This window comes from Lepidochelys kempii, chromosome 2 (assembly GCF_965140285.1).
Source record: "Lepidochelys kempii isolate rLepKem1 chromosome 2, rLepKem1.hap1, whole genome shotgun sequence".
Classification (NCBI taxonomy): domain Eukaryota; kingdom Metazoa; phylum Chordata; order Testudines; family Cheloniidae; genus Lepidochelys; species Lepidochelys kempii.
Window position 1 is genome coordinate 16,421,504 of NC_136381.1, and position 25,895 is coordinate 16,447,398.

General features: G+C 40.3%; 1 protein-coding gene across 4 annotated transcripts in view; it reads left to right on the top strand.

The window, feature by feature from the left end:
• Window positions 1-25,895, top strand: part of DNAAF11 (dynein axonemal assembly factor 11) — a 51,597-nt gene that overhangs the window by 7,354 nt on the left and 18,348 nt on the right. For 2 of the 4 annotated variants that reach the window (XM_073330108.2, XM_073330107.2), the window contains exons 2-9: window positions 2,413-2,580; window positions 10,795-10,872; window positions 11,427-11,599; window positions 12,807-13,042; window positions 15,399-15,590; window positions 18,459-18,536; window positions 21,131-21,196; window positions 25,506-25,575. In XM_073330108.2, coding sequence (XP_073186209.2) covers window positions 2,413-2,580; window positions 10,795-10,872; window positions 11,427-11,599; window positions 12,807-13,042; window positions 15,399-15,590; window positions 18,459-18,536; window positions 21,131-21,196; window positions 25,506-25,575 — 1,061 coding nt within the window. Of the gene's footprint in view, window positions 1-2,393; window positions 2,581-10,794; window positions 10,873-11,426; window positions 11,600-12,806; window positions 13,043-15,398; window positions 15,591-18,458; window positions 18,537-21,130; window positions 21,197-25,505; window positions 25,576-25,895 lie in introns of those variants that run through there. The other 2 variants (XM_073330110.2, XM_078851421.1) reach the window with 1 other exon arrangement.

Consider the following 25,895-nt stretch of genomic DNA (forward strand, 5'->3'; position numbering starts at 1 on the left):
AAACCCTCACTTCCTAACTAACTTCCAGTTTACAATCTCTCTGACATTATTAAAGTTCTGAGGGAAATGTTTCTGATCACTACTTTTACTGGTTTCAGTTGACTTTCAACTTTTTCACAATACTGAGACTGCTTTTTCCTGGGATGTTAGTGAACTAATTGCCTCTGGACAGAAGTCTCTCTGTTTTTGATCTCAGGGTGATTTTTGACATTATCAATCTCTCCAAGCAAGATCAGGAAGCCAATAGACCCAATTCTTCATTGACTTGCACTTTGTGTAGTCATGTAAACTTGTGCAGTAAGCGTAAAATGCTACCAAGTTAAGAGTAACTATAAAATGTACAAGGCAGTGGAGAATCAGACTCTGTATCTCCAGAATTCACCTCTCTTGGTACCAATCTTTCTTTTTAGTTTTTTATTTCTAAAAGAGGCTTTATATCTTTCCCCTTTCTTAATTTGACCATACCTCTGCAGATATCTTTATCTGTGCCATAATCTTCTGATCTTGGCTATTATATTGCCTTTCCTTGGTTTTTCCAAATGTATACCCTTTAATCTTCAGGGTATCCTGTATGCCAGTGGTTCTCCAGGTGTGGTCTGCATACTCCAACTGCTCTGCAGACTATGTCTAAGGCAGGGGTTCTCAAACTTCATTGCATCGTGATCCCCTTCTGACAACAAAAATTACTACATGACCCCAGGAGAGGGGACCAAAGCCTGAGCCTACCCGAGTCCCACCACCCTGAGTGTGTGTGTGGGGGGGTGAGGGGAAAGCCGAATTCCTAGGGCTTCAGCCCAAGGCAGGGGGCCTGTAACCTGAGCCCCGACGCCCATGGCTGAAGCCCTTGGGCTTCAGTTTCGGCGCTGGACAGTGGGAGTCAGGCTTCAGCTTCAGCTTGGTGGGACTTGGGCTTCAGCAGGTCTAAGCCAGCCGTGGTGACCCCATTAAAGTGGGGTCATGACCCACTTTGGGGTCTCTTCCCACAGTTTGAGAACTACTGGTCTAAGGGGACCATGAAAGGTTGTCATTACCATAAAACAGTGGTTTTCAACCTGTGGTCCACAGACACTATGTCTAAGATTTCCAAAGGGGTCCCCACCTCCATTTGAAAATGTTTAGAGGTCAACAAATGAAAAATGATTGAGACCCACTGCTGTATGCTACCACCAGCATTCCACTCTTACTATAGGAATTGGACCCATATTGCCCTCCTCTTCTCTCATCTTCACTGGTTTTCTAGCCATGTCCAAACCCAATTCAAAATTACCCTACAAGTATTCAATTCTCAATTAGTTTGGTCTATCCTATCTCATGTCTACCTGCTGCCCCACTCAGTTTTCTCCAGTTTTGTCCTCCTCTATGTTAGACTCAACATTATTATTTATTTATTTGTATTACAGTAGTTTCTAGGAGTCCCAGTCATGAACCAAAAGCCCATTGTGCTAGGTGCTGTACAAACACAGAACAAAAAGATGGTCCCTGCCCCAAAGAGTTTACAATCTTTAAGACAAGAGACAACAGATGGATTCAGACAGTTGGTGGAGTACAAGGAAACAATGAGACACTATTGGTCAGCATGATGGGCAGTGGTCTCAGCACACTAGTAGACTAATCTTTATCAAGTTTTTTTTAGGAATCACGGAAAAAAAGAGTTTTATAACGAGTTAGTTTGCAGATGTTTATGGGGAGCACCTCCCAAGCGTAAGGGGTAGCGTGGTAGAAAGCACAAAGGTGCTTGTTTGAAAATGTAACAAGCGGGTGATGGAGACTGACATCTCAATAGTGAATGAGAGATGATTGGTAAGGTGAGCAGAGGCCATGGTGGGCCTTGAAAGTGAAATCAAGTAGCTTATATTTCATGCAGTAGAGAGGGGTGAGCCAGTGGAGGGATGTGTAACCCTCAGTTTCTCAGCTTGCACTGTGAAATTCTGACAAATGTTCCTTTAACATGTCACTCCCCTCTCCCTCCACTGCACCCCACTCACAGTTGCTGTACTTGGTCAGCGAAGACCAAGAGTTCAGAGCAATCATACAACACCCCATTCCTCCTTTGCACTGCTGCACAAATCAGCCCACAGTCTGGCCTATATTGAAGACAATAGGACTTGTACCAGTTTATGACAGGATCAAATTTTGTCCCCAGGGAAGACCACCAACTTCATTATTTCTCTTGTGTCAAAAATAATGTCAATTTGATTCATACAGTGATAGCTATCATGGCAGAATTTGCTGAGGCATCATGTCTCTTGCTAATTTTGTAGTGGTAGGTATTATTATTGGTGTTTGTGTTGAATGTCTGTTTATTAAGGACAAAGAAAAGATTTAATTAACTTCCTTAGTAGATTACAAGTAGATTACCAGAAAATTCCCTCCATAAAATCAGTTTCCATTAAATGGTAATGTGTCTTGCAGTCACTGAAGAACTTCTTAGACAACGTGCAGAGCATAACAACCGTGAACTTTTTTCACTGGAAGAAATCTCCTTGCACCAGCAGGAAATAGAAAAACTAGAATACATTGACAAATTGTGTCGAGATTTAAAAATCCTCTATCTTCAAAATAACCTAATTCCAAAAATAGGTAAGTGTTTTATTCATTGTTGTTTTTTAAACTGAGTTACATGCATGTATCTGAGGTCAAGAAAATGGCAGCAAGATTTTGAGTTTAAGGGAGTGGAAAGAAATGAGCAACAAGGGAATCAGTAAATATCCCAATCCTGAAAGATTCTGAGCACCCTCAACTCCTATTGACTTAAGTGGGAGTTAAGGTGCTCAGCATCTCAGAGGATTAGGTCCTAATAGCTGAAATAGAGAACATACAGTTAAGAATTATCAACAGTATATAGGTCTAAAATGATCTTATTTAAAAAAAAAGTTGACAGATAAAAAGGCATGGATCAGTTAACTTATTTTTCTAAAGATTTATTTTTTACGTCTTTCTTGGAATGAATAAAGCAAACATTCTGATACACAGAATAAATTATGTTATCAGGGAACTAGCACACTCTATACCAGAGGTGGGCAAACTATGGCCTGTGGGCCACATCCGGCCTGCGGGACAGTCCTGCCTAGGCCCTGAGCTCCCGGCGCGGGAGTCTAGACCTTGGCCCCTCCCCTGCTGTCCCCCCTCCCCTGTAGCTACACCGCTGCGTGGGCAGGCTCTGTCTGGGCGGCAGGGCTGCGAGCTCCTGCTACTCTGAGCAGCATGGTAAGGGGGCAGGGAGAGGGGTGGGGGGTTGGATAAGGGGCAGGGTTTCTGGGGGGCAGTCAGGGGACAGGGAGCAGGGGTAGAGTCCCGGGTGGCCAGTCAGGGGGCAGGGGTGTGGATAGGAGTCGGGGGGGGGGCAGTCAGGGGACAGGGAGCATGAGGGGTTGGATGGGGGTGGGGTCCTAGGGGGGGCAGTTTGGGGCATGGGGTCCCAGGAGGGAGCGGTCAGGGGACAAGGAGTAGGGAGGGTTGGATGGGTCGGAGGTTCTGAGGGGGATAGCCAGGGGGCAGGAAGTGGGAGGGGGCGGATAGGGAGCGGGGGCCAGGGTGTTTGGGGAGGCACAGCCTTCCCTATCCAGCCCTCCACCCAGTTTTGCATCCCGATGTGGCCCTTGGGCCAAAAAGTTTGCCCACCCCTGCTCTATACTGATGCCAAGAAATCCTCCAGCTCAAGTACAATCCTAAAAATAATTGGTTTGACCCCACTTGTTTCTTCCCTAACTCATAAGAGACATCAGAGGATGCTGATACTTAAAAGTGTACAAAAAGTTCACTTTTAGCATGTGTGAGTGAAAAATGTTATTTCATGAGTTCTTACAAGAATTCCTTTATATATTTTATAGCGAAACTCACATTCATCAAGAAAAACAACTCTGCAAATGAGTGGCAAAATATTGCCCATAAGCATCCCACAGATGGATATGAAACTACACTAGGCCTGGGCTTTGTAGACCTGGACCTACTTAGAATCTGTTATAACTGAAATAGCTTCAAATGTTTACCAGGCCCTTTACAGCCAAATATAAGTCAAAGTTCTTGGCTAAAAAAGCTTAGAATCCAAATAGAAGGTATATCGGTGAAGGATGAGGGATAGACAGCAACAAAAGGAAGTAATTAATTAGAGGTGATTAGCATGTGTCTTATAAGTTTGTTTTTTTTAAATGAGGAAACAGCTCAAGATTACTTTAAGACAGAAAGCTTTGTGCCCTCCTGATCCTGGGCTGCTCTGAGGGCTAGAGAGGCTCCCAGAGTAATTTGGATAGACCTGGGGCCTAAATTATAGTAGCTTTCCCAGGCTGCCCTGTGGGCTGCAGCACTGCATGAGATTTCTGCTGTGCTGTGTATTGTGGCCCTGCACCTGAAACTCCCTTCCCACCCTCATCCCCCCAACCCTTAGCACATCCCCATGGGGTCTTCAGAGGGCCCTTTATGTGATTGTGTCTTTAGAGAGCATCCCTTACAGCTATCTTCTGCAGCACTTATGCTAGGATAATGATCCCCCAGTCAGAATCAGGCCTTTTAGGTCTCTGTTATATTGCTTTAGTGCATCAAAGGGCCAGAGCAGGGATAGTGAGGATCTCATCCTGGTTGTTGGTGTGTCCAACTCCTACAAGGATTTATCTTGTCCTTCTGATGGGCCTCACATTTCTGGTAGGCTAGTGTGGGATATCACAGTGCTCTTTCAATTAATTATCTTACAGAACATCAGTTGCACAACAGCTCCTTGCATCTGATCTCATTTTTAATAAGATGCACATTTATTCTTTAATTATCTTAATGTAGACCAATAGTAGATGGGAGTGCATGTGATTTCCAGATAGAGTTTGCACTACTATGCAACTGATTCCCAAGAAAATCACATTGTTGGCAATGGTGGCTATCCCTTGATACAAGGATGATGTCTGCCAGGAGGAAAAAAGTCATTGATGAGACTTAAGATGGCTGAGGAGTCCAATCCATGCTTTACAGATTTTTCCACATATCTGACAGGTGGTTGCTTGGAGAAAGGACAACTGCTGGCCAGGATGCTGTACGCTTTCCTTCCTCCTCTGCCATTTCTCAGCTTCTTGAGCAAGGTGATTTTCTTCAAAACGGGCTGAGGCTTGATGTATGATGCAACAGCATTGCAGTCTATTGACAGCCAGCTCTTCTCAATTCATGGGGTCAATGCCTCCCTTAAGATATACTTTCAGGGTGTCCTTGTAGTATTTCCTCTCTCCCCTGCGAGTCCTCTTACCATTACTAAGTTGAGAAAAGAGGAATTGCTTCGGAAGGCAAGTATCAGTCATCCACACACACTGGCCAGCCCAGTGAAGTTGATGTTTCATAATCTTCACCTCAACGCTGGTGATATTAGCTGCAAAGATAGCACTGGCATTGGTGTGACGATCTTCCCATCTGATAAGGAGAATCTTCCTAAGGCAGCACTGGTGGTACCACTCCAGACGCTTAAGATGACTTCAGTATGTCATCCATGTCACACACCCATAAAGAAGAGTGGGGATGACTACTGCATTGTAGACCAGGATCTTAGTTTCCTTCCACAGATCCACAACAAAGCAACTTTCCGGAGGATGCGCTGGCACAATGGATCCTATGTTCAATGTCCACATTAAGATTGGCTGTCTGGGAGAGGTGGCTAAGGGAAATGCTCAGCATTTTCCAGGAGTTCACTACTGATGACAATTTGAGGGAGAAGGGGGGGAACTTGTGCTGGAGCAAGCTCGTGGAGCACCTTAGTCTTCCCAATGTTGAGGGAAAGTCCCAGGCTATGATAGGCGCCTGAGAAAAGATCTAGGGTGGATTGCAAGTCAGCCTCGGTGTGCGTGAGGATAGCACAGTTGTAGGCATACTGAAGGTTGGTAATAACAGTCCTGGTGACCTTAGTTTTAGAATGAAGATGCTGAAGAGCTGTCCGTCCAGACAATACTCAGTCCCAATTCCAGAAGAAAGGTGGTCATGAATAAGAATCAAGATCACAGCAAGATAGATGGAAAAAAGGGTTGGGGCAATAACACAGCCCTATTTAACACCAGTACAGCTGGTGAATGGATCTGTCTCCAACCCATTACAGAGGACAGTGGTGGTCACCCCATCATGAACTAGCTTGAGAATGTGAACGAACGTCAATGAATAATTGAACCTAGACAGCACCTACCATAACACTTCACAATTGAAGGAATCAAAGACCTTAGGTCAATAAACGCCATAAACAATGGCTGGTGTTGTTCTCTACACTTCAGTTGGATCTGACAAGCAACAAAAATCATGTCAGTGGTGCCCCAAGACAGTCTGAAACCACTCTGGGATTCCAGAAGGATGTCTTTGGCAAGAGGGAGGAGACGGTTCAAAAGGATGTGAATAAGAATCTTCCTGGCAATGGAGAGGCGGGCAATGCCTTGGCAATTCCTGTATATTGACTTGACTCCCTTCTTAGAAATGGTCACAATATTGGCATTCTTTAGGTCAGGTAGAATTTCTTCATTAACCCAAATTCTAACAAGAAGTTGATGAAGTTTTTGCATGAGTGCTATTCCACCAGCTTTGAAGACTTCCATAGGGATGCCATCTGGGCCTGGTGCCTTGTTGTTTCTAGTCTGAGTGATGACATGCCAAACTTCCTCAGAAGATGGGGAGTCAACAAGAGGTTCTTTTACTGGATGCTAAGGAATGGACTCAGTGGCAGCTGAGACTTCAGATTCATGATTCAATAGAGTCTCAAAGTGGTCCTTCCAACGTTGCTTGAGGGCTACATTGTCTTTAAGAAGGCTGGATCTTTCCTGAGATTGCAGAACGGTTGTGCTGCTTGTGCTTGGCCCGTATATGGCTTTCATTGCTTGAAAAAAGCTTCTCATATTGATCAGCAAAGCTCTGGATCTCCATGGCTTTTGGTTGCCAACACTAATTCTTGATGTCATGCAGCCTCCTTTGAACTACAGCTTTAAGCCTTACTTACCTAGCACATGAAAGAGGTGAAACGTCCACGTGACTATGGACCAAAATCATCAGAGACGCAACCTCTCCAGCACTGCAAAACACATCTAGTTGTTTCTCAAGAAACCAATGCTCTTGGCCAGTGAACTTGCCAGCTACCATACTGTTTCAAACCTCCCTTTCCTCAGTGAAAATCACCAATGTGGTGATGATTAAAGTTTAATACCTAACCTTGCTAACGTTCTGGACTCATCTCAGGGTTGGTCTACAATACATAGTTAGTTGCCTTACTTCGATCTAACTCTGTAAATGTCTATATTACAGTGTTACTCCCACCTGTGTAAGTTGACCACTACATCGACCTAATAACTTCACCTCCATGAGAGGCATAGCACTTAGGTCGATGTAGTTAGGGTGACACAGTGTCTGTGCAGACACTGCATTACTTACATTGCCTGTTGGCTGTCAGCTCCATCAGAGGGGATGGATAGCCAGGGATGTCAGCCCCGGAGAAGCAGAGGTGCTCTCCAGCTGTCAGTGCCCCAAAATGCCCCACACAGTTAAGTCAGTGAAATCGCTCCTGGTAGGAGAGGACCACCGACGGAGGGGGATGTAGTGTGGATGTGAACCACCGTAGTAATTACTGCAGTGGCTGTACATTGACCTAACTTAGGTCGATTTAATTTTGTAGTGTAGACAAGGCCTTGTAAGTTAGGCTTTAGAACAAGACATGAAGATAGCTGTGGTAGAGTTCATGAATAATTGTTTGACGGCTATGGACATAACCTTATTGCTTATACTGTCACATCCATCTTCAACCTTAAGTAGAGTAAGGTGATAATGAGCAGCATGAAAGACATAATAGGATTGGTGGTGCAACTGGCCAATGATTCAGTGCTTCAGGGAACAGTCTTGTTTCTCTTGTCTTCAACACACGTATATGGAAGAGTTCATGAGATGCCATGGGCTCCAACACCATTAATATGTTGATTACACCCAACTTCACATTTTCTCAGCAGATGCAATTAGTGCCATCACATAAATGTCTCAGTGCCTGAAAGACATAAGCAGCAGGCTGAAGCTGGTAGGACAAGGGAATTCCTTCAAGAAGTAGCTGAAAAATTATCCTCATCCACTATGAATGGCATCTGAAATCACAACAAAGTAGTGTCTTCACAGGGTCCTATTAGACCTATTACTGCCTCAGCAGGGAAAATATGTATGACAATTAAATGGTTCAGCTTACATACATTTTTAGACATTACAGGGTGGATTTTATGACTTAATGGGATGCAACTTTCAGCCAGAGGTGCTCAAGATGTTGAAGACCTATGATACGTATGACATATATATTAAAAATCCATGGCTTTTGCCTTTTTCTTTCCCTCTTTCTGGGATTGGTGTGGTAAAGTTTATTTGCTGCTCTGTTTCTTTTCCTCTTTCCCTCTCTTGTATCTGAAATTATCACTATTATTTTCCACAAGTAAGGATTGCCAGACAGTCTCATAGGACAAAGATGACCTCCTAACTGCAGTTGTCTGTGGAGAAAAGAACCATTTTCTGGGACCCAGGTTGTTGTTTTATCTTGATGAGTTATCTTGGAAGCTCATCTGGGGAATGCCCAGCAAGGGGGGAGAGGACTGACGGGATACTCTGTTGCTCGACGGTCCGTCTGTACTAGCTCAGCTGATGGAGCAACACATGAGTGGCAGAATTGCTGAATCTACTGAGTTAAATTCATCCCTGTTGTCACTGTTTTTTCCAGCAGAATTACACCTGGGATAAATTTGGCTTAGTATCTTGGAAAAAAATAAATTAGAAAAAGTTATCCATTTCTGCCACATTGTCACAATCTATCAGGGATGATTCTTGGACACCATGTCCATGAAGTTTGTTTTTGGCCTCAAAGGAAACAACATAACACCTTCTCCTGTGCCCTTTGCACTATATAGGGTTAATAATCTTTCTGTCTAGTGCACTTCTTTGTAGGATTATTTTACAAAAAAACTCTCTGCTCCATTCTCTTCTGTGAACTCAGAATCTCTCTCCTGCACATAGTGTGCTCAGTGAAATGCAGTACTCTGCAGTTTGAAAAGGACATGCTAGGTAATACAAATGACCTACAGAGATTACACAGTACTTTTTCTGCAAAAAAAGTCTCTCGAGTCTAGAGGGCTGTTACAATTTCTCTCACCTAAATGGGACTTCATTTGGAGTCAAGGAAAGATTCTCAGATATGGCCTTGAAATCTTGTTCAATATAAAACACACACAGCAGGATGTGAACGCTTTTGACACAAAGAATGATAATCTCCAGGTCAGCAGGAGGCTATAATTCTAACTCCTCCCTAGTTCTTCAGCATTTATACTTAAACTCATAAAGCTAAACTTCTTTCTGATCACCATCTGTCTGGGCATGTGCTAGGAATCTATTGCCATCAGCATTACATGTCTGAGCTCCTTTCTCCAAGGAAAGCTTCCTGAATCACTATCACATCAAACAGTTCTAGAAGTACTTATTCAGGCTAGTTCTCCAATAGATTCTAGTAGAAACATTAGAATGAAATTGCTTTGTTTTGTTACTCCATGGAAGGTCCCCATATAATGTGTGAAATAAGCTGTCCTATTTCAAACTAGTTTTGCTAAATTACTTGAGAAGGTTTCGAAGCTAAATCTGCAACCACACAAGCATCCTGCATTATAAAAGCCAGCTAATGTACTGTGAGATGGAGAATTTTCTGTGGATAAACAATTAACTTAATTCAGTACATATTATATCAAATGATCAAGTACAGCAACTACGAAACACATTAGTGAAATGACTAGACATTTTGCTTACCAAATGACTGTGCTTTTTGCAGGTTTAGTTTTCAGTCTCATGGAGGATAAGCAGTCTAGTTTGAAAATAATTGCTGTTGTGTTCACCGTTTTTATTTTTAGCAAAGTTGTATGTTCTCGTGACTGATTTGTTTCCAGGACATTGGTACATTCACAAAAGGAAATGGCCATTAGATGTTTGTGAGTATCTGTAAATGGTCACTACTGTTTAGTTTTGTACATGAACTTAATCCCAAGAGAAAATCTCGTTCCATGATTCCTAACTTCCTCACCCATAGCCCACAGCATCACAGATCTAAATAAAGAGCTTTGGAAGCATCAAATGTAGCCTGTTCAGAAAGTTGAGATGCCACAAAAGAAATGGCAAAAGGCAGCTTCCCAGACCAGTTTCTTAGTAGTCTGTTGTCATGACGTTTTATGAACAAAACCTAAATGGGAAGGTAATCATGGTTACATGGGGCAGGCCTAGGAATTATTTACAAACAATCATAATTCTCTGGGTCTGGTATAATATGGACTTCTGTATTCCCAAAGTGGGTTATATTGATCTTTCAAAAACCTACAAACAAGAAATATCCTGAAAAGTATACACATATAGGTTAAGGAGGTCACTCTTGCGCCCATGGAAGTCAATGACAAAACTCCCACTAATTTCAGAGAGTAGGAGTGGGCAGTATGGGCTGATCCATAGTTTATTGAAGTACGTGGGAATCTTTCCGTTGCTTCAGTCGGCCTTTGGACCAAGCCTTTAATGTTTGAATGATTAAATAGCTGAATAGATGTCTGTGTTCATTGTCTTTGCCATTTGATTTTTATTACACTCTCCAGGATAAATGTTTTGTTTTCTGTCCAAAGGAATTACTTTCTGTGCATTAAAATGTTAATATTTGCTATATTTTTATATTTATTCTGTTGTGAATCTCCCACTTTGCACATAATTTAATTTCTTTCAGAAATAAATTAAACAATCAGAGTAAAAAGTGTTATGCCTTTCCTTGCAGGTAGAATTGAAATAATATATATATGTTTATTGCAGAAAATGTAAGCAAACTAAAGAAGCTTGAATATTTAAATTTAGCTTTGAACAACATTGAAAGAATTGAAAATTTGGAAGGTATGTTTTTTTAATACAATTTTTCCCTTTTCATATTGAAGTATGAGTGTGGAGTATGAAAGTAAAGGATAATGTAGATTATCAAATATACCCACCAACTAAGGGAATTTGTAGTTACTCAGACGTGCATTTTGTGTATGTTGTTACAAGTAGTTATATCAAGGAACCAGAGCCAATGCCCTCTGACTTTTGTAACCAGTCTCAAGCAACCCATCTCTAAATGTGAGTCTGAATAAATATACCACAAAAAGATTTAATAGTAGTCCAACTAGCAATACTTTTTATAGTTTTTTTCATGAATTGTGAATTTTACTGAACCTGATGCCATTTCATACACATTTAAAACTTTTTCTTTTAAAAAACTAAATGAAATATGAAAGAAACAAATGTAGACAAATCAAAATGATTAGTTATGAATTATTCTCCCAAATCTGGTTCTGAGAAGCAACGTATGGTGTGTGTATTTGTGTCAATGAGATAGAGGTAACAAGTTTCTGCCCAAGTGTGTATGTGTATGATATGCAAGATGCATAAGAATATATTTTTCCATACAGGATGTGAAGAACTGCAGAAACTTGACCTGACAGCAAATTTCGTTGGAGAACTGTCCAGTATTGAAATCCTAAAACACAACATACATCTTAAAGAACTCTTTCTGGTGGGGAATCCATGCACTGAGTTTGAGGGTTACAGACAGTTTGTGGTGGCAACTCTTCATCAATTAAAAGTATGGGTTTTTAAAAGTATGGGTTTTTTAAGATTCAAATGAGTATCTAGAAGTGATACATTCCTCCTTAATGCTTCGAGTCAGAATTGTTCACTGAACACACTAATACAAGACAAAATTATTGCTTCAATTATTATTGAATGCCCTACTTGTCTTCCATAGGAAATTAAATTCTCCCATAAAGGAGAACTGATATTGATAAATAACACGGTTATGATAATGGCTTAGCTAAAATATATTTTGGCTATCTTTTATGTTTTTTATCAGAGATCTTTGAATGAAGTCTTGGTTTTTCTTTTCAAAGAATTCCAACTCTGAGGAGGGAAAATGTAGTAAAGGGGTTCTAATTTTTGTGTAAAAAAACAGTATATTTTTAGCTGATTTTCATGCATGAGAAAAGTGCTGGATTGATAGTACCAGAAAATAACACTTCTGTAAAACCCTTTTGAAGTCAATAGAAAGATTATAACTGATGCAAACGGGAATTGGATCACACCATATATGAGATGGGTACTCTAAGCAACAGCAGAAATTACAGTATAGACTCCCAGATAGAATAACGTAAATATAAGCAGACCTCCCTACCCACAACCACAGTTTCAGGGAGAAATGTCATTACAATCCACATATAAGCTCAGGATTTTATACACAAAAATACACAGTACCAGAAGACTTGCAGCAATCGGATGCTGGTCCCTTGTAATGTTTCTAGCTAACTCCCTAGATGGCTGAAGATGAAACTCATCCAGGCTTAAACTCTATTGGCTGCAGAACTTGAGCACTTTTTCTGGCACCCTAGAGACCAGCATCTCTGGGGGCAATTCCCTTTTACAACATGGGGTTTGGGCACTCCAGGCCATACTGAATCATATATAAGTGGAGCCTTTAACCCTTCCTAAAATGTCAGAAATGGTCAGCACATATACAAGTGTTTACAGTATTTTCAATAGTATGCTACAGAGGTTGATCCAGTTTAAGGTACTCTGACAGCATGAACAATTTATTAATTACAATCTTAAATATTTCTGCTGTAACCTAATTTACATAATACTAAGAAGTTACTGGAAGACTTGTAAAGTCTCTATTTGTATATTAAGATGATATAATCAAAATTAACCCAATGCTTGATGGATTTATTGATTTGTATGTGAAGTTTTCAATTTTTGCCAATTGTATATTTTTTTATTTGTTTTTTTGCTCTTTGGAGAAGTGGTTGGATAGTAAAGAAATAGAACGTTCCGAGAGGATTCAGGCATTGCAGAACTATCGACAGGTAGAGAAGCAAATTAGAGACCAGGAACAGGTTTACCTTCTCAAAAGGGCCAGAGAAAAAGAAGAGGCCCTAAAAAAAATACAAGAAAAGCAGGAGAAGAAAAAAGAAAAACAAATAAAACCTAAACCTGGATTTGACGGACGTTGGTACACAGACATCAACAACATCAAGTAAGTAAATTGACATCAGTACTCTTCTTTTTTCTGTGTTTGATAAGGGAATTTCTTTTCCTGAGGAAATAATAATTACCTGATACCAGGTCTGGATTTCCCATTAGGCACAGTAGGCACATGCCTGGGGTGCCAGCATTCTAGGAGTGCCTAAAAATTCATATTTTGCCACTTCTGGGTCCCGGCAGGGGCAGGGCCGGCTGAGGGGGAGATGGCCCCACGCAGCCCTGCTGGAGCACTTCTTGCTCAGCCCGGTTAACAGAGTGACCTCCCAGCTGAGCCGGTGAGTGCAGCCAGGGGCAGGGCTTGGGAGAGTGGGTCTCTGGGGGTATTTGTGGGGGGGTCTGGGCAGTGGGGGTTTGTGGGGGGTATTGGGGCGTAGGGGAGGTCTGTGTGTGTTGGGGCACTGGGCAGTGTAGGATCTGTGTGGGGCACTGGGAAGTTGTAGCGGGGGGCGCTGAGCAGTGGGGAGTCTGTGGACGGAGCGGTGCTGGGCGGTGGGATGCCTAAAAGTTAAAAGTGGCGGGGTACCCCCACTGCTCACAGTAATTAGGAGCTCTGAGCTGCTACAGGTGGTGGGGGTACCCCACAGCACCCAGCCACTGCAAGCAGCGGGGTGAAAGCTGCAAGCTGCCGTGGGTGGCAGAGGCACCCTACAGCTCCCAGCCGCTGTGGGGGCAGGGAGGGGGGGCTCTAAGCCTCTGTACCTAGGGGCGCCCAAGGTGGAAATCCTGCCCTGCTTGGTACATTTACTTTTTTACATTCTGCTTTTAAAATTGTTTATGTTTATCTTCATTGCTGATCTCACTTCTAATAGTTTACCCTCTTCAGGCACTGATCCCCACAATAGGAGAGCAGAATTGATCAGAGAACAGAACAGAGGATTTGGGAATCTTTTTACTGGGAAACGCTGTAGAATTTTGTTTCCTGAACCCAGTCTACTTTGTGGCTCTAAAATTATTTGCACTGTGGAAGGAGTTTTCTTAGATTAGATGGATCCAGATGGTGAAATACCTGTTTAGAGTGAGAAACATTATAAAAGAACATTTGCAGTCCAGTTGCCATTCTTGTTTATGGATAGTAATGTAGTATCTTCTGTTCCACGGAGATGGTATTATGGACATTTGGGCTCATAAATGATAATTCAGTCAAAACTTCAGTGTTCACCGGTCATAGATCCAAAAGTCCTGAAGGTTATAGTGGTTTAGGCTCTAGAGAAGATTATCAGTGCTGAAGCCATAATAGATTGCTTGGCTACAGTTGCTATTCAGTAACTGGTCAGGTCTAGGAAGTATTATGGCTTCATTTTGCAAGTATTTACTCTCCAGGAACGCTTCCTGTCTCACACAATATCCCTATTTCTTCATATTGTTTTTATTCACGGTTCCCCTCCCCCTTTCATTTTCCTAACTTTATTTTGAGTCTTCTCATGTGTCTTGTGTGTCTTCTCATGTGTCTCGTTATCTTTCGGTGTCACACATAACACACACCCTTTCTTCTTATATTTACACATACTTCTCATCCCTCTCCTCAGACAACTGTTATTAGTCGGCTATTTAGGTTTTTATAAGGTCAGTGTGGAATCTGGGTGACCACTTCTTTCTTGATGAATGAGACATATTCTAGCTGAGGATTTGCATTCCCAATGGAAATTTCCTGCTCTTCATTCTTTCTTTTGAGCTATTCTATTGTTTTAGCACTTTAATAAAGTTCTCTGCTTTTTTTTTATACTGAAGAATTATGCTCCTCCAAGGTTACCTTTGCTGTAATGTCACATTTGTAGCTATCTGATGTAATTAGGGTTAGAAGATGGATATGGTTCAGGCTAGTGAGTCCTTGATTCTCATCCAAGAAATCAGTTAACAAGACCCATCCAATGAATTACGAATGCAATATAAGGTGCTTATAGTTGTCTGATGTTTGTCTTTGACTTAATTGGTATCTGTGCATATGTTGGCATTGTCATGCAGAAGAATTGAAGGAAATCTGAAGATCTAATGGTTTAAGCACAGGACTGCATGTTAGGAAAGCTATGTTTTATTCCTTGGTCTGACATAGACTTGCTGTGTAGTCATGGGCAAAAGTCAAGATGACAAGAAGGAACCACATATTGCCATTATTGAGTCCAGCTACTTCAAAGAAAATTAACAAGAAAAGTAAATGAAACATTAAGGGAAAAACAGAACAGTTAGGTAAGCTACCCTGAGTCTTATGGAATATTCGGTATTCGTAGAGTGATAATTAATTATACTACTATATAAATTGGTGTGAAGACAAAATTGCTGCAGGATCCATTGCCAAGCCCTGCTACTCTTTCCACATTTCAAGGAATACCATTCTGTGTACTCTTTTCTAGCCCAGATCCTCTAAAAGACAAAGAAAACCACCTGCAGAAAGAAACAGAAAAGGAATACCAAGAATGGAAAATAGATACAGATGATGAAGAGGACAGAGCTTTTTGGGAGGAGCCCACACCTTATACTCCAGAGTCTAGATTAGAAGCTCACAGACATCTTGAAGAAAAACGGAGAGTTAAAGAAAATATTAGGTATCTTGATTTTTACATAAACCCTAAATTGGTTAAGGGATAGATTTTCAAAGGCATAAAGTCCAGGTAGTCACCCAAATCCTATTGAAAGTCCAGTGAAAGTTGGGTGCTTAATTCCCACTTATGCCAAAATGAAACGCTGCCTACTCTGTGCATTGTTCGCTTTTGTTTCTTTATATTATTCATGATACCTGATACTGTTTTTCTTCAAATAGTTTTTTTTTTATTTTGATTGGTTGTTTCTATATTCAGCCCCAGTTTATGTTTCAGAAAGTTCAGTGTTCAGTTATCTAAATGCTATCTTCATTGCACTTGAGTGCTTACTTCTGCTATTAAAGGCATTTACTATGAGGGCATGCAACAGAATTCTACAGAATTTTTTCAGAAGCAGCACTTCATACACCTTTTCCATATGACTTACAAAATTCCATGCATGTCTGAACATGAAAATTGATTCTCGAGTAACAAGATCCTGCATGTTGTATGTGCTGTTTGGGTCAGGAGAACAGTCTTAATGCATAATCCCTGAAAAGTCATCCAAGGCTTGGTCTATACTATGGGGGGAGATCAACCTAAAATACGCAACTTCAGCTATGAGAATAGCGTAGCTGAAGTCGACGTATCTTAGGTCAACTTACCTCGCATCCTCACGGCGTGGGGTTGACTGCCGCCGCTCCCTCATTGACTCCGCTTCTGCCTCTCGCCGCGGTGGAGTACAGGAGTCAGTGGTTGAGCGATCGGGGATCGATTTATTGTGTCTACACTGGACGTGATAAATCAATCCCCAATAGATCGATCACTACCCGCCGATCCGGCTGGTAGTGTAGATGTACCCTAAGTTTTTGTTTGTTTTTTAGGATGCCACTGGAACTCCACATAAACTTAAAACAATGCATGGATATTTTACTAGATATTTTTTATAGCTATAGGCCGCCATTTTCAAAGATGGTGGATGCCCAAAGTTAGGGTCCTAAATTCATATTTAGGTACCTGAATAAAAGTGACCTGCTTCTCAAATGAGCTGAGCACCTTAAGCTCCCCGTGATTTCCCTGGGGCCTGTGGGTACTTAGCTGTTCTGAAAATCGGGCCACTTACTTAGGTGTCTGTAAATGAATTTAGGAATCTAACTTTAGGCATCCAGGTTTGAAAATGTCAGCTACAGTATTTACACTAATATTCATTGAAAGATATCATAATCACTTATTTAAGACTTGAAACTATGCTACGTTGGGTTATGATTCCGTCACATCTAAAACACTAAAGATGTTTGTTTAAAACACTAAAGATGGGTTTAGTCAGTACTAGGGAGATCTCCAAGGAAAATTTAGATTCTGTAGAAAGTGGTGTTGATGTTCATTAGATAATACTTTTCCTACTGCGCCAATATTAAATCAATGCCCCAAGATAGTGTTAGAAGCACTCTTCTGGTGCTTTAAGTACTGTCTTTGGGATGAGAAGTAATAAGTTCTAACAACTTCTCATTAAAAATCCAGTGGCGTTTTTGAGTATTAACTCCAGTGTCTAGTCCAAATTCCAGTTTGAATAATTATATTCTGCCTTTCTTAATTTCTCATGGAATTTCAATGAGATGATGAATCCTTCCTGTCCTAAACTAATGTCATGTTTCATTTCACTAGTGGCTAGAGTCACTCATGTATACACTGTGAGGGGAGATTCTTATAGCCAGGGAATATTGGGGGATATAGTGACTTCAAGGTATCTGGAAGCAGTTTAAACAACTTGCTACTTTCTTTTGGATTTTTACAAATTCATTAAATTTTATATGTATACCACATCAACTAGGTGAATATGGACAAGTTGTGGACTAAGAGAAAAAATGTGATATTTACAACATGATATTTAAAAAAAAAATCTAGTTAGATTTTTTCCCACTAGAGAGAAGCAAATTCTTCCCTGTCGTATTACTAAGATTTCTAGCTGAAAGCAATAAAAATATCCATTAAATATGTAGGCATCTTAAATTATCAAGCAAAATACTAATAACGGAGATTTGGACTCTTTTAGGATGAATTGGTTTGGTCAAAAGTACTCAAGGGGTGGCTTGTTCATTGCACTAATCAAAAGGCTAGGTGCAGTTTCACTAGTTGTATGTGGGATTGGGAAGGGAAGGTTGTAGGAGACCTGATTTTATTGTAGATATGTATTATGATAACTTTGAAGGAAGAGGAGAACAGTAAACATGTGCCAAAAATACCCCAAACACAAACACCAGATAATTGTTTAAATATTTACATGGATTCGCTTTGGTCATATTCGTGCCCTTTTTATGTTTACTTCTTGCAAACATTTGAGTAGTCAAGTATGACAATCACAAAATATTCTCAGGAAGCATATTTCAAAGGTTCATGCATAAGTATTTGGGGAAACCAATTTTAATTTTACACACACTACTATTTGCATCAGAAATGCCTGCAGATAATAGTAATGAGACCACATAATTTATGTGAAAAATCATAACTAGCAGCGCACCTTACATTTCAAATATTTGAGATCCATCCATTAATTAAATTTTGGGGAAAATATATATACACGTCAGGAAATTGTAAGCTGCTCACAGATATTCTGTGAAAAGAAAAAGAAGTTAAGCTCAATGAATAAAGGAAGTGTTTGCTGAAAATTATTTGCTCACCTTTACTGGCAAGTTAAAATAACTTTTCCAGAGCAAAAGACAACATTGTATAACCTGTGTTATTAGTGGGGAGCTTGTAATTTTAAAATCAAAAACTAAATCACATTGAACTTGCTGCCATGTTTCTCTTCATTCTTTCTTTGCTGCTTCACAAAAGGATAAGAATGTGATAATAAACCTTTGTTTCCTTTTCTTTCTCTCTTTTTTTTAATTAAAGAGGGCAAAAAGTGAAAGAGAAGCCACCTAGGACTTTGATCACTGCAGAAGGAAAAGTTCTGAATATGAATGAGCCAAAGTATGTGAGGAAAAATAATAACTTTAAATGAGTGAACTAGTACTTTGCTTTTTATAATAGGTTTGTTGAAGGTATTAATGTAACAGGTCAGACAAATTCTAAAATCCAGTGCTGTATTTTGTTTCTGTTGAGGACGCAATGTTAATTATAGCAATATCTTGAAGTTAGAGAACTAATGAATTATCAATCCATTCAAAAATATTTAGCCACTTGTTCTTTAACATTTATAAAACTATTTATCTATAAAGACATCAGATATTTTACTATTTTCCCTTCTAAGGTGTAGGGATCTTGCTAATTGTGGAAACGGGTTAATTATGTTTGACCATTGAAGGTAATTGTATGAACAGGTACCTTAAATGTAGAAAAAATACATCAGAGTAATGTTTCTGGACCAAATATTTGCTTCCACTTGTAGGTGGGATGGAAACCTGGCCGATCTGGGTGATGGAAACCCCCTCTATTGGAATCAGGTTCAGTAGCAGGGGAGAGAGTGGAGCTGGGGGAAAACTCACCTACATTTTATTGCTGACATAGTTATTATGTGATGCTGAAACTTTTCTGGAAGATGTTTCCAGAAACATCAGCAAGGTGGGGAGCCAGCAGCATGGTTCCATTGGAGCTGTGCTTCCTTTTCATTGGGAGAGGGGTAGGAAATAGAGTTGCGGCACAGAGGTTCCCTACAGATTGCCTTTGTCCCCAGCAGCTCCCATAAGATAGCAAGCATCTCTTTCTCCTCTCCTGCTGGAGGGAATGAAGAAGCCCTGTGAAGGAAACGTCATGATATTTCCTGACCCCTAGACAAGTTTTTCTCATGTTGGGAGTGAAATGACACTGGGTATTTTTCCTAAGACCAGGTCAGCTGCAAAAAGCAAAGCTAAGGTAGCTTTTGATGATTAGTGTGGAGAGAATGTTGTTACATCTTTGGAAGGACAATCTAAAGCCATGCACATTTAAGGGCCTTGGAAACTGGCATTTTGATTTTGAGTGGTATGAATGGAGTGAATAGTAGTGGCAGAAGTTTTGGTGTTTATTCCGAGTACATCAGAAGAAGCTCATCCTTGTATTGATGTCTTCACTTTATTATAAAAATGTGTTGACAGCAATACAAAAAAGAGTAATTTTCTGTGCAAAGACAAGTCTATAATAGCTTAAAATTTTGTGTTGACAGTACTGAATTATGGTTCTGAGAGGTACAGACATTTAGAATAAAGCTCTAGCACTATTCCTTTAGAAATAATGTTGCCCAGAGTTTTGCGTTGTCAATAGTTACTTGTGGTATACTATTCATACAGGTCTTCTGCATTGGAATTTATTCAGTGGATTTATGTATATAGGGCCAGATTATGATAGGCAGTTGCACAGGTGTGTGGGAAGCACACAAGGAGCTTCCACCCCCCAAATTTCATGGTCTACACCAGGGCCTGTGACAGTTCCGGTGCTCATTGCACCCCTGCTAGTGAATGGTACCCAAAAGAGAACATAGGAAATACATTCACAGCAAAGCACTTGGAAGGCACGTTCCCTCCCCAGCATGGCTTCCACATTGCATTGCAGAAGCCTAGTAGAGCAAAGTCAGACTTCCCTCGGTGTTGTCTTTGACTATCTACCAGGAAAATAGCTACATCCTGCATAGAAAGGAAGGATATTTCTTTGCTAGATAGGCTGCTATCAAGAGAATGTTGCACTTCCTTTTTCAGCTCTCCATGTGTTGGGGAAATCTGCCTTGCAGGAAAGAGACCTGGAAACATCTCTAGTGCTCATGGGGAAAAAAGGCATGGAGATTTGGAATCATTCTTTTGTAGTCGTCTTCTCTGCACCTTCCCTTCAAAAACACTCCTAATCTAGACAGCTCACTGCTTCATAAAGCCTCCTCAGTCTGACTGTACTGAAATAGAGAAGACTAAAAAGTAACAAATATTACTGGCACATACATTTTATAGTTGAGAGACCCCTTTATTAAAACTTTTAAGAGCTGAATTTTTCCCATCAATTACCTGAAACCCCGTGTATCCGAGCTAGCGTGAGTCTAAACAGCGGCGTAGCCACTGTAGCATGGCTACTGGCAGCAGAGGCACAGCTTAGTTGCGCCATGTATGTGCCCAACGGTTTCACGTGGGTTTGTGCTCAGCCTCCGCCGCCACTACCCATGCCACTGTGACAACACTGCCATCGAACTAGTGCCAGCATGATGTGTACCAGAGCAGAGGAATTACACTCCTAGCTCATGAAGCCACAGATATACCCACATTTTCTACACCCACTAGAAAAGTTTTCACCAGCAGATGTCTCTGTTCCTACAGTGACAGCTGGATTTTAATGAAACTGACCTTGTACGCTACTTCTAATTAGGTTTTCAGTTGAGAAGAAAAAAAACCCGAAAAATAAAACAGAGCCCAGTTCAAACATCAGTAGTGTACACATTCATGTAGTGAAGCTGTAGATGATTCTAAAAAGACCATATGAAGTATTTTCAAAATTATGTTGGTATTAATCTAAAAAATGCTAGAAGTTGAATGTAAAATTATGGAATTATATGCTCACACAAATCAGTTGTATTTATTCTGAAGATTTTCTTTTATCATTGTTACTAGGCTTCATTTCTTTTTGAAAGATGATGAAGAAAACAACCAGTTCATCCTGGATCTTGCTGTTTATAGGTCAGAATTATTTATTATCCTGATATTTGGGAGCAATTGTCACTGCTGTCATACACTGATATGCAGTATTCAAAATTCACCCTTCCCCACACACTGGGACTTTGTGAACGGAACAAAGCATGGGGGGAATGGAAGGAATGGAATCCACCCCCAAAACTGTGGGCAGGTGATGGGGTCCTTCATATCCTGAATAGCCATTGTCCTGTATACTTCTTTTATAGGCGTTCTATATTGTTGGATCCATGTAAGCCCAGTTGCAATGGGCCTTTCCTGAGTCCACAACAGGGGTTCCTTCAGCACCAACCTATTTAGAGTTATGCAAAATCTCCTCTGCCTTCCTCACCCCCGCAAAACCCCCACTCTTTAGCTCTTCTATTCACGATCACTACCCTCTGCACTGCAGTGGAAGAATTTTGCCCCATGTGAGCACCTGGTAGAGTAAAGCTTGTGCAGTTATTAGTTATACAACATGAACCAAGATACGTTCCAGGAATTATTTTGAGGAACTACTCTGGTCTGTGTTATATAGGAGGTCAGACTAGATGATCACACTGGTCCCTTCGGGCCTTGGAATCTATAAAATACTCTTGTTGTGTTGGAGGACTTTTTTCCCTTATACTCTGGTATTTCTGAGTTATCAGAATGCAACTTTGTTTTAAGCTGTGGAAACGCTGTTCAAGTGTTGACGACAATAAGACTTTGAAGCTGGTATGTAGTAGTATGTACTCTTCAGTGAGGATTGCAAACTTCACAAAATTTGAAAAAGTTAGCCAAGAAGTAAAGAAGTTATAATAGAAGGAAGAAGAGAAAGTGATACATTGTACGTCAGTGATGGGCTGAAGAGTGTATAGATTGCTCAGTCAATAGCAGATGTTACTCAAAGTGGATTCTTTACAGCTTACAAACCTTTTTTAACAATATTGAAATGCAAAAATGCTGACTCTTGTGTTGCTGTAGGCCATTACAGTTCATTGAGTTCCTGAAAATTGAATGAAAAAAGTTATTCTTCATATGGGAGTCAGTGTAGCCTAGTGGATAGAGCACTGGACTGGGACTCGAGAGACCTGAGTTGTATTGTGAGCTTGGCCACTGGCTTCTGGGTGACTTTGGGCAAATCACTTCACTTCCCAGTGCCTCAGTTTCCCAATCTGTAAAATTGGGATAATGATATTAACCTTGTTTGTAAAGCACTTTGAGATCTGCTCATGAATAGCGCTTCATAAGAGCTAGGTATTAATAATAATAATTATTAATAATAATTATATTACTAGCTTACAAATTAAACCTCTATAAAGGGGAGTGGCAAGATGGAAGATTTTCATTTGCAAATTAACCAACATCTATTAGGCATGAAACAGGGATAAAAAATATGAGATTAATACAAAAAGCATTCCCACTTTTCATTGTAATTTCCCCAATTATTGTTTATTATTTGTATTGCTATAACAATCCAATGTCCAAATAATAATCTGGGACCCATTATGCTGGCCACTGTGAAAACACTGTCCCAGTCCCAGAGAGCTTAAATTCTAAGATTCTCTCTAGAGCTGTCGATTAATTGCAGTTAACTCACGCGATTAACTCAAAAAAATTAATCGTGATTAATCACAGTTTTAATCACACTGTTAAACAATCAAATACCAATTGAAATGTATTAAATATTTTGGATGTTTTTCTATATTTTCAAATATTTTATTTCAATTTACAACACAGAATACAAAGTGTCCAGTGCTCACTTTATATTATTATTTTTATTACAAATATTTGCACTGTAAAAATGATAAAAGAAACAGTGACAGGTTTCAGAGTGGTAGCCGTGTTAGTCTGTATCAGCAAAAACAATGAGAAGTACTTGTGGCACCTTATAGACTTACAGTATTTTTCAATTCACCTCATACAGGTACTGTAGTGCAATCTATCGTGAAAGTACAACTTACAAATGTAGATTTTTTCATTACATAATTGCACTCAAAAACAAAACAATGTAAAACTTTAGCGCCTACAAGTCTACTCAGTCATAGAATCATAGAATATCAGGGTTGGAAGGGACTTCAAGAGGTCATCTAGTCCAACCCCCTGCTCAAAGCAGGACCAATCCCCAACTAAATCATCCCAGCCAGGGCTTTGTCAAGCCTGACCTTAAAAACTTCTAAGGAAGGAGATTCCACCACCTCCCTAGGTAACACATTCCAGTGTTTCACCCCCCTCCTAGTGAAAAAGTTTTTCCTAATATCCAACCTAAATCTTCCCCACTGCAACTTGAGACCATTACTCCTTGTTCTATCATCTGCTACCACTGAGAACAGTCTAGAGCCATCCTCTTTGGAACCCCCTTTCAGGTAGTTGAAAGTTCAAATCCCCCCTCATTCTTCTCTTCCGCAGACTAAACATCCCCAGTTCCCTCAGCCTCTCCTCATAAGTCATGTGTTCCAGTCCCCTAATCATTTTTGTTGCCCTCCACTGGACTCTTCCCAATTTTTCCACATCCTTCTTGTAGTGGGGGCCCAAAACTGGACACAGTACTCCAGATGAGGCCTCACCAATGTCGAATAGAGGGGAATGATCACGTCCCTCGATCTGCTGGCAATGCCCCTACTTATACATCCCAAAATGCCATTGGCCTTCTTGGCAACAAGGACACATTGTTGACTCATATCCAGCTTCTCGTCCACTGTAACCCCTAGGTTCTTTTCTGCAGAACTGCTGCCGAGCCATTCGGTCCCTAGTCTGTAACGGTACATTGGATTCTTCCGTCCTAAGTGCAGGACTCTGCACTTGTCCTTGTTGAACCTCATCAGATTTCTTTTGGCCCAATCCTCCAATTTGTCTAAGTCCCTCTGTATCCTATCCCTACCCTCCAGCGTATTTACCTCTCCTCTCAGTCATACTTCTTTTTCAGCCAATGGCTCAGAGAATCAAGTTTGTTTACATTTATGGGAGATAATGCTGCCCGCTTCTTATTTACAATGTCACCTGAAAATGAGAACGGGTGTTTGCATGGCACTGTTGTAGCTGGTGTTGCAAGATATTTACATGCCAGGTGTGCTAAAGTTTCATATGCCTCTTCGTGCTTCGTCCATTGTTCCAGAGGACGTGCTTCAATGCTGATGATGCTTATTAAAAAAATAATGCATTAATTAAATTTGTGACTGAACTCCTTGGGAGGGGATTTATGTCTTCTGCTCTGTTTTAACTGTATTCTGCCATATATTTCATGTTATGGTAGTCTCAGATGATGACCCAGCACATGTTGTTCAATTTAAGAACATTTTCACTGCAGATTTGACAAAATGCAAAAAAGGTGCCAATGTGAGATTTCTAAAGATAACTACACCACTTGACCCAAGGTTTAAGAATCTGAAGTGCCTTCCAAAATCTGTGTGGGATGAGGTGTGGAGCATGTTTTCAGAAGTCTTAAAAGAGCAACACTCTGATGCGGAAACTACAAAACCTGAACCACCAAATAAGAAAATCAACCTTCTGCTGGTGGTATCTTACTCAGATGATGAAAATGAACGTGCGGCGGTCTGCTCTGCTTTGGATCGTTATCGAGCAGACCCTGTCATCAGCATGGACACATGTCCTCTGGAATGGTGGTTGAAACATGAAGGGACATATGAATCTTTAGCACATCTGGCTTGTAAATATCTTGCCGCGCTGGCTACAACAGTGCCATGCGAATGCCTGTTCTCACTTTCAGGTGATATTTTAAATAAGAAACGGGCAGCATTATCTCCTGCAAATGTAAACAATCTTGTTTGTCTGAGCGATTGGCTGAACAAGAAGTAGGACTGAGTGGACTTGTAGGCTCTAAAGTTTTACATTGTTTTATTTTTTAATGCAGTTTTTTTTACATAATTCTACATTTGTAAGTTCAACTTTCATGATAAAGAGATTGCAGTACAGTACTTGTATTAGGTAAATTGACAAAAACTATTTTTTTCTTTTTTACAGTGCAAATATTTGTAATAAAAAATAAATATAAAGTGAGCACTGTACACTTTATATTCTGTGTTGTAATTGAAAAGTAATATATTTGAAAATGTAGAAAAATATCCAAAAATATTTAAGTAAATGGTATTCTATTATTGTTTAACAGAGTGATTAATCGCGCGATTAATCACGAATAATTTTTTTAATCTCTTGAGAGCCCTAATTCTCTCTCATAACTTAATTACATTAGAGGAATCAAATGGAATTTTTTCAAATTGCAAACTCATAATTAATGAGTTGCATTGTCTTAACTGTTTTCCCCTGAACAATGATGGTAACTTACTGAAACTAAATTCACTTTTATTTCATTCTGAAGACATCTGGACAGCTCTCTAATTGATGTTGATGTCCAGCCAACTTACCTCCGCGTAATGGTGAAGGATAAGGTTAGTATTTTCTTGTTACGTTCATTTAAAATTGAGAATTCTACTTTTCACATCTGTTGTTACTCTTTTTCTGGGTGTACCTTTGGCTACTGTAGGGCCTAAATCTTTTCCCATTGAAATCAAGACAAAGCTCTTTCTTACATTAATAGAAGGAAGACTAGACTCTTAGGAACTGATCCAGTGCTTGGTAAAGTTAATTGGAATCCTGCCATTGACTTCAGTGGGCACTCAGATCCTCAAAGGTATTTAAGTGCCTAACTCCCATTGAAATCAATCAATTAATTTCAATGGAACTTGGGCACCTAAATATCTTTGAGGAT